Here is a 17,238-nt window from a genome sequence, read left to right as displayed (position 1 = left end):
AAGTCTAAATCAGAGCAATAGTTCTGTGGCTTCATTTAACCTCCTTGGCCCCAGAAAATCTGGAGTCCATGAGAATTTACAATTCAGCTGTTCATTTTCTTCTGTTTACTAAGGCACTTTTTATAAAGCCTTTGATCAAAATGTGGAGGCAACATTGAGTTCTGGTCTTGGGCAAACCCACACATTCCATCTCATCCTTCCGTTCCGAGTGGCGTTCCTCAGTTGCTCCAGGTGAATTGACACCAGGTGTTGTGCCTGAGGCTGTTTTGCGGCCTTTTCAGATCCAGAGCAACAAACTCGGAGGTAGAATAGAAGCACTAACCATGTGATGTACCCCATTAAGAAGTAGGTGCCAAGAAACCATGACTGAGCCCTCCAAACCTAAGAACAAGATCCCCTGAGGTGTTTGGGCATACACGGGCTTTTTGCAGATGCGCAGTTTCTTGAAAGCCACGGCATAAATTGGCGTTGCAACCCTACTGCTTACTCTTTGAGCAAAGCTTTGCTTCCCGTTCTTTCTCTTTGTCCAAGATAGTCTTCTAATACATGCCGCTTTGCTGACTCGCATTTGATAAGTCCCGGGTGACCCTTTGTGACCCCGCCACGTGGGTCACTTGTAACCGGGATTTCTTGGAGCATTGGCTGCGGCCTGCTTTGTTCGCCCGGTCAGATCGTGCACACATGGTGTGCTGGGTCAAGGTCTAATGGGAGACAGAGGAGCTCTTTGCCGCTCGTTCCTTTTTGGTCTGATCTGCTAATTGACATATTACAGTCAGCTGAATAAATAGTTACATAGCTGAAGTCATTGCAATGTAATTTCCTCCCCTCACCACACCAAAGGCATTTAACTTGATCAGACTCTGTACTTGGTTGAGAATCCCTGTTAGCACAAACAATTAATGCACTTGACTGCTAACTGAATGGGCGGGGATTAAGATTCACCCAGTGGCACCTCGGAAGAAAGACCTGCAGATGTAAGAAATCAGCCCCAGAAAGCCCTGTGGATCACAATTCTGCTGTGACACCCATGGGTCACCATGCGTTGAATTGTCTCAGCAGTGACTGGTTGACCCACATGCTGTAGCTATTGACTCTAATCAGAAAGTATATTATGTAAAATGCTTCGTAGTGTACCAAAGGTAATATTACAGGATTTAAAAAGTAAGCTATTATCAGCATATCTATAGTCATCAGTCTGCCTGTGTGTGTGTGAGCATCGCTGTCTACACTAATGCTGATCTATAGGTTTGAGTTTTAGAAAGCAGAAAAGACAGTGGGAATAAAGAAATTATTAAGACTTAAAAATTCTACATTTGGTTACTCAGGATTTTATGTTGGTTTGTTAGTAATCACAGTTTTAAAAAATAATAATGACATTTTATACCAGCTTATGTGGCAGATTTTACTTTGAAAGTCCAATTTTCCCCCATAGATTAGGCTTTAGAAATACAGTGGTTGGTTTCTTTCCCTACAGAGACATCTGTTTAAACGTTTACTCACACTCACACACGTATCACCCAAAAACAGAAGTGCACTGGGCAGAGCTTTTGTAGTATGTATATTTCTTGCTAGGCGAGCATCAACAACTAACTCTGAGTTAGTGTGCCCAGTGGTGTTGCCTGGGAAGGTTCTCTCTGGTCACAGTGAATTTTTTTGTAAAAGTTGTTTTACTCAAACCTCATTTTTTGTGATGCCGATTTCAGAGAATAGCATGCAGCTTTGAGATTTTGTTCCTGCTTGGGAACATGCCACAGAAAGGTTGTGATGTTGAACACAGATTACAAGGACAGCACTAGGGGAAACCCAAGTGGTTTTCTCATTTCTGAAAGGTGAATTGTTGATTGATGGAAAGCTTCATTCAGGATGTCTTGTCAGCTTCCCTAAGGGGTGCATTTGTAGTGCATTTGGAGCTCTATCCACCAGGTGAGACTGCCAATCAAGCTTTCCATTTAGAGGTTCTGAAATGATGGTGTATCAGTGTGGGACAAAACAGGGCTGATTTGTGGCAGAAGAGTGACTGGTTTTGCCGCCACAACAATGCACCTTGTTCACCTGACCTCACTCTGTGAGACTCCTTTTTGTGTCCACCAATGAAGAGGGACCTGAAAGGACAGTAATTTGATGATGTAGAAGAGGTGGAGAAAAAACAAGGGAGCTACTGTCAGCCATCCAAGCAGATGCATTTGAAAAATGTTTCCAAGAATGGAATCGCAAATTTGACAAAGTTACTAAGAATCATGGAGGGTATTTTGAAGGGGGTAAAGTTGTTTTCTAAAAAAAATTAAATACATATCTTTGAAAAAAATTCCAGGGTTTTTTGGGTACCTCCATATATATATATACATATATATATGTATATATATATGTATATATATATATATATATATATAACTCCAGGCTTTAGTAGTGATGTTAGGTTAGAGTTTTTTGTGTTTTTCATTCTGAGGAAAGTCCATCGCTCCCTAAGAAATAATTTTTAGATAACACTGTTATTGGATTGAAAGGAAATGCATGTTTCCCTTCACTGCACTGCAGTGTTGCTCTGTGGCGGCCTGTGGCCATCTGCGTACAGTGCCAACCAGGCAGCCGCGCTCACTCCAGGAGTGTGCTCTGCGGCTCTCACCACAGTGCGCGGGCTTACAGACATCATTCATCTGACGTCTCCTTGACACTGATTAATTGCCTCGATCTAGACCAGCATTACAGCCCCTGCCTTGGCCCTTTATTCAGGTTTGAACAATTGAAGGGCGTTTGGCATTGTGAACTATGTATTTATTACTCTGACCCTTCACGCTATTTAATTAACATAAATGGGTGTGGGCACTCCCTCTTTGAAATTAAGATTATTGTGGAAATAGCTATTTTACCTAAGTCTTAAGACATGAAAACAGTAGCAATTTTTTTACATATAACAATAGGATGGCTTAACATTCAGGTTTTTGTTTAGTATGAGTGTTTAACAATTTTTCTTTTGTGAAAATTTACCAAAAAGTATTTGCCCCTAGGTCATCCTAATTTGGATTACATTCCATGCTGTGGGGTATATGTAACTATTGTGGGCTTTTTATTTGAAACAGAAATACAGGATTAGAAAACCTTTAATAAATACCCCCAAACATTTCAGCTTTAACCCTTATACTAATATCTGAATAGATTATTTACAAACAAACCAACTTACATTTTAAAAACACTTTAAAACAACTTCTGTAAGCAGCAACCGTTAGGGATGATGAATGAAGAGACAGTGTTTGTGAGGATACCTCACATACATCAACCAGAAGGTTGCTAAGGTATATAAATGCACAAGAGATTTGGGGGTACAGGACAGAGTGGGCGACACATTATCAATAATTACCACTGATTACCCATCCCCATTGATAACTGCTGAAATCTAAATCACAGTAATCTGGTTGTGGTTTTTGTTTGTCTAAATAACAAAGGTACATTTTCTTTGTTGTATGCATTTAATTATTTTCTTATGTAGTTGGGCTTTTAATACCACCCAATGTTTAAAATGATCGAATATAAGATCAGAGTTTATTATACACAAAGTCTAGAGGAAATGTTTATACTTTTTACCAAGAAATTCTTTTGACCATCTAATTTAAGGAATGAATTAAAAATTTAGACTTTAAAAAACAACTTGTTCTAATAATAAAAAATAATAAAATGCTTCGTTCTTTATACAATTTTTAAAACTTGTATGAAATTAAATAGCATATACACTCAAGTATAAGTCGAGCCGGATATCGGCCCAGGCACCTCACTTGACCACAGACCTGCATTTAAAATGTGCGGAGAAGCTTATACATGAGTCTATACAGTACACCAGTCTCTTGGTGTTTGATTTTTGGTTTCACACTAAAAAATTGTATGACTATGTTATTTATTTCATCTTGAATATATAACTTTCTTCTATTTTTCATATTTTTCTTTTTCTCAGCAATTTAAGATGTAACCTCTTTTCCCAAGTGGACAGCCAGTTGTCCTGGTATGATTTCATGGAATCTCTTCCTTGGTAATTGAAACTATCCCTTTGTGGGCATTGTTATTGTCGGTGCCGTGGTGTCAGTTTTGACTCCCAGAGGCCCACGTGGCAGAGGAGAACTTCCCCACATGGCTTTCTAGGCTGTCATCTTGGCGCAGGGGCAGACCGCTGGGTCTCCTACAGAGATGCTGGATGGGTTTCAACTGCCAACCTCCCGATTGCCAAGTGCTTAACTGTTGGGCCATGGGGCGCCTAAATATACCCATTGATTGTCTACTAAATCTTCATAATCTCTGTTGTAGGTTCTATACGACATGCAATTTATCTCTGTATTTATCTCGATGTACTACTTGTTAAAAACAACTTTATGATAGTATCAATTTACATTCTATAAAATGTACACATTTTTATCCTTGACAAATGTCTACACTACTCTGTAAGATATAAGACATTTACCATAGAAAAAGGTTGTAGAACATTTTCTCCACTCCAAAGTCCTCCTTAAATCCTCGTCCCACACTGCAATCTCCAGACCACGAAAACCCTTTTGACACCTGTATGTTAGTATTAGCTCTTTGAGGCTCTTATACTAGTGGGATCCCGTAAAACGTACTCCAGCAAACATTGCCCACAGAGGGCTCACAGGGAAGGGACGCGTCCAGCAGGGTGCAATAAAGCACCACTGAAACACACCGTATTCCTCTGGTTCCACGAGGCTTCCTCACCCCCCTGTCATGACCCCAGTGCTGCCTCTCACTTCCGAGTAGACGGAGCATGTACACGACGGGTACAGATCACAGATAAGAGCTTGGGACACATGGAATCCAGGGACAGGAATGGGAATAGTGATACCGGAAGAGGAGGGGAGGAAGGGGGAACCGATGGCAATGATCACCACATAACCACACACACCCATCCCCTCCAGGGGGAAGAACAACAGAAACCACGGGGGAAGGGAGACAGCGGTCGGTGTAAGAGATGAAAATAAAAATAATTTGTGATCTATCGGGTCGGGTGGGGGAGAGCGAAAAAAGAAGAGCTGATACCAAGGGCTCAATGGAAAGTAAATGTCTAGAAAAGAATGATGGCAACATATGCACAAATGTGCCTGATGTAATTGATGTAGGGATTGTAATGAGTTGTAAGAGCCCCCAATAAAATGATCCCTTAATTTTAAAAAAAGGAAAATGGGGGAAAATGTACTACAGCTACGGTTGCTTAGCTTTTTTTGTTGGATTCTGAGCTTCATCTGTGTGTCGATTGTTTGTTTCTCTTTGTTGCCAAGTAGTTCGTAGTCCTTCTTGCGGACGCGCCACACTTTGATTTTGCGTTCCTCTGCTGCTCGACCTTTGGATGGCTGCACTAAGGGCCTTCACGGACAAAGCTGCCACGACTGTGCCTAGAGCGGTGTGTGTGCGACAGTTTCCCTTCCTGAGAAATGCCTCAGAGTCCAATCACCGCACGTTATGATAAATGTACATACTGAACATTATAAGAAGGTACCACACTGCTTTTCAAAATGATTATACTATTTTACCCTTCTTCTACTATTGTGAGTTCTGTGGTCATACGCCCTTGCCAATAGTTAAGAAATCCGCCCTCTTAATTTAAGCTATCCTGTAAGGCATGCAGTTGGCGTGCGGGTTCTGCTTAAACGTTTCTTAGTCTTGTCTACTGGATTGTATGTTTGTTACTGAATTGCAAAACTTTTTGCAATTAACATGTAATTCACATATCCAATTCAGTGGTTTAAACAGAGTAAAGAACTGTGCATGTATGAAATTTATACATACTTACAACACAAGTTCTTTGTAAGATACATGTGCTGCTGACAATTTCATTTTAATTCTTGCCTTTCCATTTTCTTCGTGTATTTTGAAGAGCAGAAATCTTCATGAATTTTGACAAAGCCCAATGTAGTAATTTTTTCTTTATAGTTAACTCTTTTCTGTCCCAATTAAGAAATGTGTCTACCCTAAAATTGCAAAGATTTTCTTAAATGTTTCTAAGAAATTATAGTCTTTGCCTCTCTGCTTAGGTATTTGATCCTGTTAATTTAAAGAGTGACGGGTTCGTCTTTTCCCAAATGGGTGTTTGGCTGTTGCATCGTCATTTCCTGAAGAGACTGTTCTTTTCCTATCCGATTACCGGGGCTCCTTTGTCAAAAATTGACAGTGCGGCGTGTGTACGTCTGTGTGTGTTCCATCGACCGATAAGACTCAACTGTTCTGAGACCTTGGTATATTTCCAAATAGACTAAGAGGAGTTTGATTAGGATTATGTTGAGTCGGTAGATTAGTTTGGAGAATTGACATCTAACAGGAGTGAGTCTTTCCATCCAGTCTATGTATGTTACATCATCTTTAATGTCTCTCAGCAGTGTTTTGTGTAGTTTTATGTGGATAAGACTCTTGTGTGTTTCTTATATTTATTTCTAATTAATTAATACTTTTTGATGCTATTTTAAATGTTGTGTTGGGGTTTTCTATTTGAATTTTTATAATTTCTTCATTGCTAAAATGGTTTTGTATCTTGACCTCCTCTCCTAAGAACTTGCCGCCCCCCTCCAACAGTTGTAGTACCCGAACAGTTGTAGTATATTGCTTTAGGGTTGTCTATGTGTAAGAGCATACAGCCTACACACGCAGATGGGCTTACAACATTTTTCCAAGCTGCAGCTCTGTGTTCAGCCCCCACACCCTCTTGCCATAATGTCCTAGCTGGGGCACATCTAGTGGAACGGACATCCATGCTTTAATTCCAGTCCTAGGAAGAAAGCATTCTGTCTTGGACCATTGAGAATGATGTTATCGGTCGTGGTCGTGTTTCATAGGTTTCCTTTGTCAGGTTGAAGAAGATTCCTTCTCTCCCTAGCTTGTTGAAAGCTGTTATCATGAATGAATTTCATCCATACAGTTTACAGAACTATCTTGTTGGTAGTCTTCCCCCACCCCATGTCAGGCATTAGCATGTCATATGAAGCAAGTTCATTTCATTTTCTTAATAACATAGTAGAAAAATCAGGTGCAAACCCCACAGTCCCCTGTGTGCATTAGCACGTACTGCACATGAAGCACATGCAGTCGTTGTGTTTGCTGAACTGAGTGTACCGGTGCCACTCTCTCTTTTCCATTACTTTAACTCCCGAATTTTTTATTATAGTGTGTGAGCCGCCGCCCCCCCTGTTTTGCAAAGATTATAGGATGTTTTCATAATGTGATCTTTGTACTCCAAAAATAAATAGACATATTTTGTATTGTTTCTGCTTCTATTGTTTTACTGCCATCTTGAAAAGCATTCAAACGCATGATGCAATATTTGGGGTTTACAGTTTTAAAAAGCTGCTGATTCAGTGTTGTGGGTAGTTTCACTTAGATAGCGCAGTCACCATTTTATGTAGACTCCCAGGGTGCTTGCGCAGCTAGTTAGACACACCTGGTACTCTGTAGCTTGATCTTATTCTTACTACCAAGTCAGAAATGCACGTGTATTAAAGTTGGCACCCTCTTAATTCTGTTTTTAATTGACTCTTGTTAAATAATGGAAAAAATTGAGATGTTTATAATCAGGAAAGCACACAGGTAATTCTATTTTGGAATGTCCGAGCATTCTGTATACAATGTGGAGCATCCAGTACTTTTAGGAAATCACACATACCTTTACACAGATTTATAATGGTTTTGTGTTAACTGTTCATCTGAGTATGTTCTTTTTCTGTTTAAAATATCAGTTCCTTAAAGGCCAAGGGCTTTATCATGTGCACTTATAAAATACAAGGTTATTTGAAGTTTTCTTAGCTATTTAGTTCTTTGTGGTGGGAGGGTGGGGTGGAAAGGCGGAACGGATTACAGGAATCTGCATATAACCTCCTCCCTGGGGGACAGACAACAGAAGAGTGGGTGAAGGGAGATGTCAGACAGTGTAAGATATGACAAGATAATAATTTATAAAATATCAAGGTTCAAGTGCTTTGAAAATGATGAGGGGAAAGAATGGACAGATGTGCTTTACACAATTGATGTATGTATGGATTGTGATAAGAGTTGTATGAGTCCCTAATAAAATGTTTTTAAATTAATAAATTATCAAGGTTCATGAGGTAGGGGGAGGTGAGAGGGAGGAGGAAAAATGAGGAGCTCAAGCAGAAAGCAGATGTTTTGAGAATGATGATGGCAACAAATGTACAAATGTGCTTGACACGATGGATGGATGTATGGATTGTGATAAGAGTTGTACGAGCCCCCAATAAAATGATTTTTTTTAATGATTTAAAAAAAATAATTAGTTCCTTAATTTGCCATGTCTTGAAAATATGCCATGTGCGTATTTTCCTTCCCTTTACATGCCTGTCCTTGACCCTGGTTAACCTTGGTTTGAGGGCAGTCCATCCATTCCCAAGCCTCCCTTCCAGGACATATTAGACACATCCTCTTTGTAGTTGTTGATGTGGCTATTGCTCTTCCTTTACTCTTTATTCTTTTCTAAATAAAAGATCATTTTTAATAATTTTATGGGGGGCTCATACAACTCTTAAAAGATCATTTTATTGGGGCCTTTTACAACTCTTATAAGAAAGATCCTCATTCGCTCTTGGCTAGGGCTTGAACCATAGCTTGGTTTTTGGTTTGGGTTTTTTTCATGTGTTACCAAACACCAAGATCAAACCAGCTGTCATCAAATTGACCCTGACTCATAACAGCCATACTAGGGTGTCCAAGACTATACATCTTTATAGGAGCTGGCAGCCTCATCTTTCTTCCTCAGAGCAGCTAGTGGATTTGAACCACCAACCTTGTGGTTAACAGTGCAGTAACTCACAGTATTACCATGGCTTCTTCAGGAGTTCATTAAAGCTGCTACTTCTGATTCACTGCGTGGAGTCATTGCCAATTCATTTACACTCTGTTGGACAGGGTAGAACTTCGCCTGTGAGCTTCTAAGACTGTTTACGGGAGTAGAAAGCCCTGTCTTCTCCCTCAGAGAAGCTGGTGGTGTTGAACCACTAAGTTGTGAATTGCAGCGTAACAGGTAACCACTATGCCACCAGGCCTTCTCAGTGTAATAATATGCCACATTAATAATGAAGGGAAAGAATGGCATGATCATTTTGATTAGTGCCCAAAAAGCATTTGGAAAATTTAATAACCTTTGATGATAAAAGTATTCAACAAGACAGAACTAGAAAGGAGATCCCTCAAAGGCATTTATGAAAACCCACAGCTAACAGCATGCTCGTGGAGAAAGCCTGGGAGTCTTCACTGAGATCAAGACTGAGGCAAGAGCGCCTGCTCTCGCCGCTGCTGTCAGCATCATTCTGCAAGTCCTAGCCACAGCGATTAGGCTAGAAAAACCAGAAAAGGTGTCCGAATTGGAAAGGAAAGAGCCTTCTTGTAGGATCATGTCTTGCAGATGACATGGTCTTACATATAGAAAATCCCGACTATAAGCTAATAAGTGAATTCAGCAAGGTGGCTGGTACAGGTCAGCACTCGAACATCAGTTGGGTTTCTATATGCCAGCAATGAGCAGTTATGGACATTATGGAAGAGGGAATTATTTATAACAGCATCTAACGGCAAAGAGTACTTAATAAATTTCACTAGCACTGTGATAAAGACTTGGAAGCAGAATATTGTAAAGCATTACTAAAACCAAGATGCCCAAAGTTGATGGGAGGACTAGGTTCATGGTTTGGAAGGCTAACGTGGTAAGAGATGGGTGCCGCTGCTACCTACCCAGAGCAACATCTGTGTCAATGCGATAGTCATCACACTTTCAACAGTGCGCACTGCAGAAATGGGAAAGTCAACCCTGGAAGGGACAGGGAATGGCTCAAGCTATCTTGAAAAAGAATGAAGAAAGAGGACTCCCTTCCCGATTTCAAACACACTATAAAGCCACAGTAGTTTAAACAGCCTTGTACTTATGTAGCAATAGACATGTTTTGTTGTTGTGTGTCATTGACTCAATTCTGACTCCTAGCGCCCTAAATATAACACAGTGACGCTGGTCCCAGAGGCTTCCCCAGTTGGTGATCCTTGCGGAAGCAGATGCCAGGTGGTTTCTAACGTGAAACTGCTGCGGGGCTCAAAACCCTTTTGATTAGCAGCCAGGTGTTTAAGCACTATGCTGCCAGGCTCCTTGTAACAAGCACATTGGTGTGTTGTAATAGATAGGTCAGTCACATAGAATTGAGCATCCAGAAATCAGTCCTTATATCCATGGTCAACGGGTTTCCAACAAGGACGATAAAGTCTGTTTAATGGAGAAGGCACAGTCTCTTAGGGTCTCTGTAATAAATGATGTTGTGTGTCATTGTCTCACGCCATACATTGGCTCAGGGATCTAAATGTGAAGTTAAGACCTTAAAATCTCTAGAAGAAAATGGAGAGGTGAGGTTGGGGACTGACTGACTGGTGATAAAATATCAGATAGAACAAAAGCCTGAACACCAGAAAACAGTAGATTTATAAGACTTTACAAAAAATAAACGCTTTTGTTCACCAAGGGGGATTTTGTTCACAGCATGAAAGGATTGCCTACACAATGGGAGACACATTTTAGAAACCATGTATCAGAGAAGGCCTATTGCACACACTATATATATTACACAACCTAAGACGACAACAACCTGATTTTTTAAAATAATGAGTAAAGGAATGACTCACCAAAGAGGCTAGTCAGTGGCCAGCCAGCAAGCAAGCATCTGGAAAAATGTTCCCCATCCTGCGTGAGTCATCCTTCTTGTTAGGGACTGCTGAGCAAATGCTGACGTGTACGAAGCACGCGTGAGGAGTGTAAAGTGCTCCAGAGACCTTGAGAGAAGTACCTCTTTCCAGGTCTCTCTCCCCCACAGGCGGGGGGTGAAGTGCCACCCTTTGGGTTAGCTGCCAGATGCTTAGCCATTACACCACCACTGTATCTTAGGAAGCCATGAGAAGATAGGTGTGAACACCCCAATGAGGTGTCGTTTCACCTCATCCTCATCCAGAAAGTCATCCGTGCTGAAGGGGTGTCGAGAGCCTGCTGGGAAGGCAGCGTGGGGGAGCTACTGGCAAAGTCTTGAGTTTCCCCAGAAACAAGAGGACTTCAAAGACATTCGTGGAAAACTAGAATGATGTTTTAATTGAAACAAGTGAAAGAATTACATTTGAATTTCTCTTTTCCATGAACTTTTTGAAGCTCCCTCATGAAACTCCTGTGTGACGGAGTGCAACCGCAAGCCTAGGCCCAGCCCCTAGGTAGGAAGTGAGGGCAGGATCTCAAGCAGCCATCGGACTAGTGTTTAGTCACCGGAGCACTTCTCAAAATAGCCAGGAGGTGGGAACAGATGAATGGATCTGGTGTGTGCATGCGATGGAACGGGAGTTAGGTGGTTAGGTGGTTGTAAAGAGAAGTGAGGCTCAGGTGTGTGGCCACAGTGTGGAAGTACCTAGAAAATGTACTGAGATCCGTGAGTCGGCGCAAAGGGCAAATCTTGTATAGTTTTCACTGATGTGAAAGAGGTAGGTATATAGAAAAAAAAGAAGCATCATGCTTTCTTAGTTGCTGTGAGTCAGAAGCGACTTGATGGCAGTGAATTGGGTTGGTTTGGGTTTGGTTTGGTTTCTGACCAGGGTTATTAGGAGCTGCTGTTTGAGGAGCCTCGGGCTTTCTGTCAATGGTGGTGGAAATGTTCATGAGGAGAGTGATGAGCGTGCGTGCCATGGAAAATGCGGTCAAGATCATCGAAATTGAAACGTGGATATGGTGGTTGTGTTGGTGGATGTTTGGGGGGGGGGGTGTTTGTACCACAATTTAAAGGGGGGGCATACATGAACACCCCCCCTCAAGTGAAAGTACAGGGAAGTACTAGGCGTATTTTTATGTATCTGCTAAACTCTATGCCTGCAGATCTTAAATCATATTTTTTACCTTTTTTTCCCACCTAGGTGAGACCTTGAAAGGAAAGATCACAGTTCACAAGAATAAGAAAGATCCACGTTCTCTCATTGTGACCCTCACATTGAAAAATTCAACACAGACTTACGGTCTCCAGTGAAAAGATCACAAAAGCACAACTAATGTATAGCTTTCACTGTGGGGGGTGGGGAAGAGGCTGCCCAGAGAGGGTCTGGAACCTTCTCCCGAGGAATGTGCTGAGTCAGAGGGAAGCTTAGGAGGAGCCTGGCCTTACTCAGCTGAGAAAGGCTACCAGATGATCCGTGGCCACCCCCTTGTGTAAACTTACTCTTGGAAGGAATTCAAACATGCAGGTTAGCTCTAGTGAAAATCCTTTAAATTGACCCAAGTTTGGAACAGAGATAATCTTTTGTTATTTTTAGTAAGTCTCCTATTATAATATTAGTAGGAAAATTAAATTTCCTACTGTAATTTTAAACAATGGTGTTGATTAGCTATTTGGATTATGTTTTATTAAACCAGTAGCCATGCACAAGGTGTTAAACACATTTTATTGCAGATGGGGAAGGAACCGTTTTTAATGGTGTTATTTGCGAGAATATCAGGGTGTTCGTGAGCAAAGAGCAAACATACAGAGCAGACAGCATTGGCCTTCGTGCACAGATCTTTCTGCTGGGAAAGTAGCTTAGTGAGCATCCCCTCTGGCAGTACCTACCTTTCTCATTTTGAAGCTGCTGCTCTTTTTGTACATATTCTTTGGCCATACAATTTTTTAGTACTGTCCAGGAATTCTAATTTCAATATGTGTATCTTAGGTTTCGTACAAGTTTTTAAAGATCCATATATATATGCTACTTATTTACTAGGACTTTCTTCAAACTAGATCTATGTGCAGAGGTTAAATATACTTATATCACTCTATACAATTTTGCCATTTACAATTACTGAAATGCAGAATGGAAAGCATTTAATGAAACGTATAAAAGAACAGCCTTTTAAAATGATGTGTCAACTTACTAAATCTTTAGTAAAACCACTTGGAAGCATGGAGAGTGAATCCTACAAGAGAACCGTCGTGAAGAAAACAAGAATCTTAAAGAGAGCGGGCACCGGGTTCCTAATTCAGCAAGTGGCTCTCCGTCCGCATGGGACGTGCCCACGCGTGTGTGGCACAGGGTGGAGGAGTCTGCGTTGTGGCTTCAGTGCTGAAGTTCAAAGGCTGGCCTCCTCACTTCTGCTTGCTCTGTTAACTTAGTCCCAGACCTTAATCTTTCTGTAACCGTCTGGGTGAGTCCACGCCTAAGCACTTACTGCCTGCCACACCGATAGCCATCTGTGTTCGGTGCCAGTCTCCTCCCTCTCGCCCAGGCAAACCCCTTTCTAAGAATCCGTGGCACCCATGTGCATGCTTCAGGAAGTTGGGTGGTGACCGAGGAAGACAGAAGAATCCATGTATTGATCCGTGTCGTTGTCAAGGATATCGCCCGGCCCGTGAACTTCCCGAAGAAGGGCCAAGTGGCTCTTAGAAGAAACACAACCACAAGGCTCCTTGGCCTTTGCTTCTTACTCTGCATGCCCGAGCAAAGAGCAGTTGACTGAGAAGGCCATCCTGCTCAGTAAGTCATCTAAAGGGATTGGTGAAAATGAGGGAAATCCTCACTGGAACACGGCCACGGTGGACGAGTTCATGCCCACAGCCGTGAAGACGGCGCAGGACCACACAGCATTTGGTTCTTTCATACTCACGTTCACCGGCTGAGCAAGAGCGTAACAACACAGTAGGTCCATTTGACAGTTGTCGACCGGGTCATAAAATAATTCTCAATCTACATAAATAGGGGATTAAAAGTAAATTCATTTAAAATGGCAACATCTGCTGCTGAAGATAAACTGTCTTTTGTCTTTAGAGGAGTAAACTAACAGGAGGAGAGAGAATCAAATGATAATATTAAAAGTACATATTTTTGCCTGTCATTTTTAGATTCAATAGCTAAACACAGGCTGGTACCTTGCTGATTGCCCGCCCCTCGATGTGACGTCGTTTAATTAATACCTTCTCTTCCTCTCCTTCCTGAGCCCCTGGATGTTGTCCTCGGGGCGATGCTGCCCTCGGTCTCAGATGGACTGTTCTCCAGAGAGCACACCTCACTGGAGTTACCATCCCCCTGGTGGACCCGTCTCTCCTTTTTTAGCTGAAGATGGAGCCACAGGGTGAAGGCCGTTTCAGGCCAGAGAGGAGCTGACTAAGGACCCTGCTCTGAGGGTGAGGTTTCCCCCAGTCTACCTAATCAATAAGCCTCGTTGGTTGTAATTTTGAGTTTTCTTCCGTATTTTTCCCCTTTCTACTGAGGACCTTCTGCTGTGGTCCCTTTCAGAGCCGCTGGTGGTGGTAGCGGGGCCTGGAGATGAGTATTTGTGAAGTGTCATTTCTCTTCACTGTGGGTTCAAATCCACACCATTATTGGAAATGTGTAGTGCTAATGTTACAGCTCGAAGCACTCCTCATTTTTTCTTGGGTGGTTGACTGTACAGATTTTAGTCGATTGGGGTGATAATAGAATTAAGGAGGCCCATGATAAGATTCAATATAGTAGTTATCTCAGGTTGGGCTGCTAACTGCAAGGTAGCCGTTTGAGACCACCACACTCCACGGGCAAAAGATGGGGTCTTCTGCTCCCCTGAAGAGTCACCGTCTCGGGAACGCACAGTGGCAGGTTTGCCCTGTCCTGTAGGGTGGCTGAGTTGGCAACAAATCACTGGCAGTTCAGTTTGGTTTAAGTGGCCAAAAACCACTGTTTATAGTTTTGATTTTTTTTTTCCTTCTCAGTACACCAACCACTATTTGATATATTTTAAAAGTGCATATTTTAAAATATCAAAGTCCCCCCATCTCCGGTCATCTTTGATTTTTTTTTATGGATTTTCCTTCTGATTTTCGTCTAACGGTGTCAGCCCAGCCATAGTTGTTGGAACTTCATTCTTTTCAGTTAGTCTTTGCAGGCTGGAACATTTCTATTTTTGTACCTAAACATTTTATGAGCACACGGGAATCCAGTTGTTAGCTCTCCAACTGGAATTTCTGCTATTAAATTGCAGTGAAAAATAAGTACTTCATAGCCCATGACAATGATAAATACATTATCCTTTTCATGCTGTGGCAGATGGAAGTTTATGGGTAGCAATTTATTCTGGCTCAAGGATTTTATTGTATTTCCATTAAGAAAATACATTCTTCTCCTTGCTTTTTGGGAACTAACATTATGTGGTAATTTGCTGGTTTCATCCGACAATGCTTGTCATCGGTCTGTAGTGGAACTGTCCTTCCTACAGTGAGTCCTTTGCAAAGAAGCGTTTCGAGAGGACAGAACTCTGGGTCAGCAAAGAGTCGTCAGATAAGCAGCCACCGGGACCGTCGAGCACAGTTTGCATTTTCAGATAGTCTCTGCTAGAGGGTCGGTGAAACCCCAGTCCCACAGAATTGCTGTACTTCTCATTGTTCCCACCAAGAGTTAGTCTCAGAAACCCACAGGAGCAGTTCTGCCCTGTCCTGTGGAGTCGAGTCCTATGACTCAGAATCACCTCCATGGCAGTTGAGCTTGCTTACTTTGGAGTGTAGGCAGGCATCTTCACAACTACGGCCCTCGGGCCACATGCGGCCCACCAAGGACATTTAGCCGGCCCACCAGGTGTTTTTGCCCAGTTTGGTTTTTTTACTTCAAAATAAGATATGTGCAGTGTGCATAGGAATTTGTTCATAGTTTTTTTTTTAAACTATAGTCCAGCCCTCCAACGGTCTGAGGGACAGTGAACTGGCCCCCTGTTTAAAAAGTGTGAGGACCCCTGGTGTAGAGGGACCACTGTGGCCCACCTGTGCCCAGTGTTTACTTCGCACTTCTTGAAACACTACCTGAAATGTGTTCCGTGACTGTCCTGATTTCAAATCAGGACTCTGAGCAGTCATGCTGCCCAGGGGAGGAAGAGGGCTAATACAGTCCTGCTAAAAGTGTTCAACGGGGCTATTTACCACAGGGTGATAAGTGAGCTTCTGTCCATGTCTGAAATTCTTGTTTGAGCTACTGGGCTGTCATTTACCCACAGTACTCCAACACTGAGGGTGTTCTGTCTTGCAGATATATACCCCGAAATATAAGGGGAACCCCAAAAAACTCAGATCCCTGACCCCCAAAGCTGTGTATTTAAATTTTTTTTAGAAAACAATTTTATCACCTTCAGAGTACTCCATTACACGTCATGCATTTGTTAAATCTGAGATACCATACATGGAAACCTTTTTCAAACTCATCTGGATGGCTGACAGCACCTCCCTCGTTTTTTTCTTCGTCTCTTCTTCCTCAAATCACTGTCCTTTCATGTCCCTCTTCATTTGCGGAAACAAGAAGTGGTAGCACAGAGCAAGGTCAGGTGACTATAAGGGTGTGGGGCAAGAGAGGCATGCTGTTTTTTTCCCCTGAAACTGGGATGGCTGTGTGAGCAGGTACACTGCCACAGTGGCAAACCAGTCCTTTGTTTTGCCATACATCAGGCCTTTTTTATCACATACTGGTAGGCAATCTTTTCAGAAACTCTAAATAGGAAGCTTGATTAACAGCCTGACCTGGTGAAACAAAACTCCAAATCCACTACGAGAACATTTTTGTCCATTTGGGACGCTGACGGACATCCAGAGCAAGGTTTGTCTTCAATCAACATTGAACCTTTTTGAAACACGTAAAGCACTCATACATACGCTTGGGTTTTTCCCATAGCACCGTGTTCAACATCACAACAGTTACTGCAGCATTTTTCCTGAGCATGAAACAAAATTTCACAGTTGTGCACTGTTCTCTTAAATCAGCCATCACAAAAAGACAAACACAACGTTCGACCAAAACGGCTTTTATGAAAAAATTCTCTGACCAGAGTACCTTCCCAGGTGACCTCACTGTGTGCAGTGCCTCAGAGTGAGACGTCAGCGCTCGCCTAGCAGGGAAAGTCACACTATGAAAGCTCTGGCATGCACAATTGGGGTTTTGGGGGGTAGGTCCCTCTACATGTCAACCATGCAACACTCGAGTTTCAGCCACATCCTAACTCATTGGCAGAAACTGAAAATGTTGCAGAAATGTCATCTAGTTACCTTGTGCTTCCAGATAGACCAATTTAGGAAAAGCTAAATTGACAAGAAAACTGCAGACGGGCGATGTTTATCACCTTAAGATCATCTAATAGCATAGCTTAAAATGCATACAAACGCCATAGTGAGTTCTAACTGCTTAACAAACATTCTCTAATCAATGACCAGAGATGAGTAAAGTATGTCATTCACTTCATGGAGTAGTATGCATCAC

The 17,238-nt window shown here is 42.1% G+C and overlaps 1 protein-coding gene across 1 annotated transcript in view; it reads left to right on the top strand.

Moving 5' to 3' along the window:
- Window positions 1-15,566, top strand: part of PRMT3 (protein arginine methyltransferase 3) — a 113,661-nt gene extending 98,095 nt beyond the window's left edge. The window contains exon 16 of the mRNA XM_075545969.1: window positions 11,920-15,566. Within this exon, the coding sequence (XP_075402084.1) occupies window positions 11,920-12,029 (110 nt within the window). The 3' untranslated portion in view covers window positions 12,030-15,566. The remainder of the gene's footprint in view (window positions 1-11,919) is intronic.
- Window positions 15,567-17,238: the final 1,672 nt, after the last annotated feature.

Source organism: Tenrec ecaudatus, chromosome 4 (genome assembly GCF_050624435.1).
Source record: "Tenrec ecaudatus isolate mTenEca1 chromosome 4, mTenEca1.hap1, whole genome shotgun sequence".
Classification (NCBI taxonomy): domain Eukaryota; kingdom Metazoa; phylum Chordata; class Mammalia; order Afrosoricida; family Tenrecidae; genus Tenrec; species Tenrec ecaudatus.
Note: the sequence above shows the minus strand (reverse complement) of the source record. Positions and strands in the feature narration are given on the sequence as shown.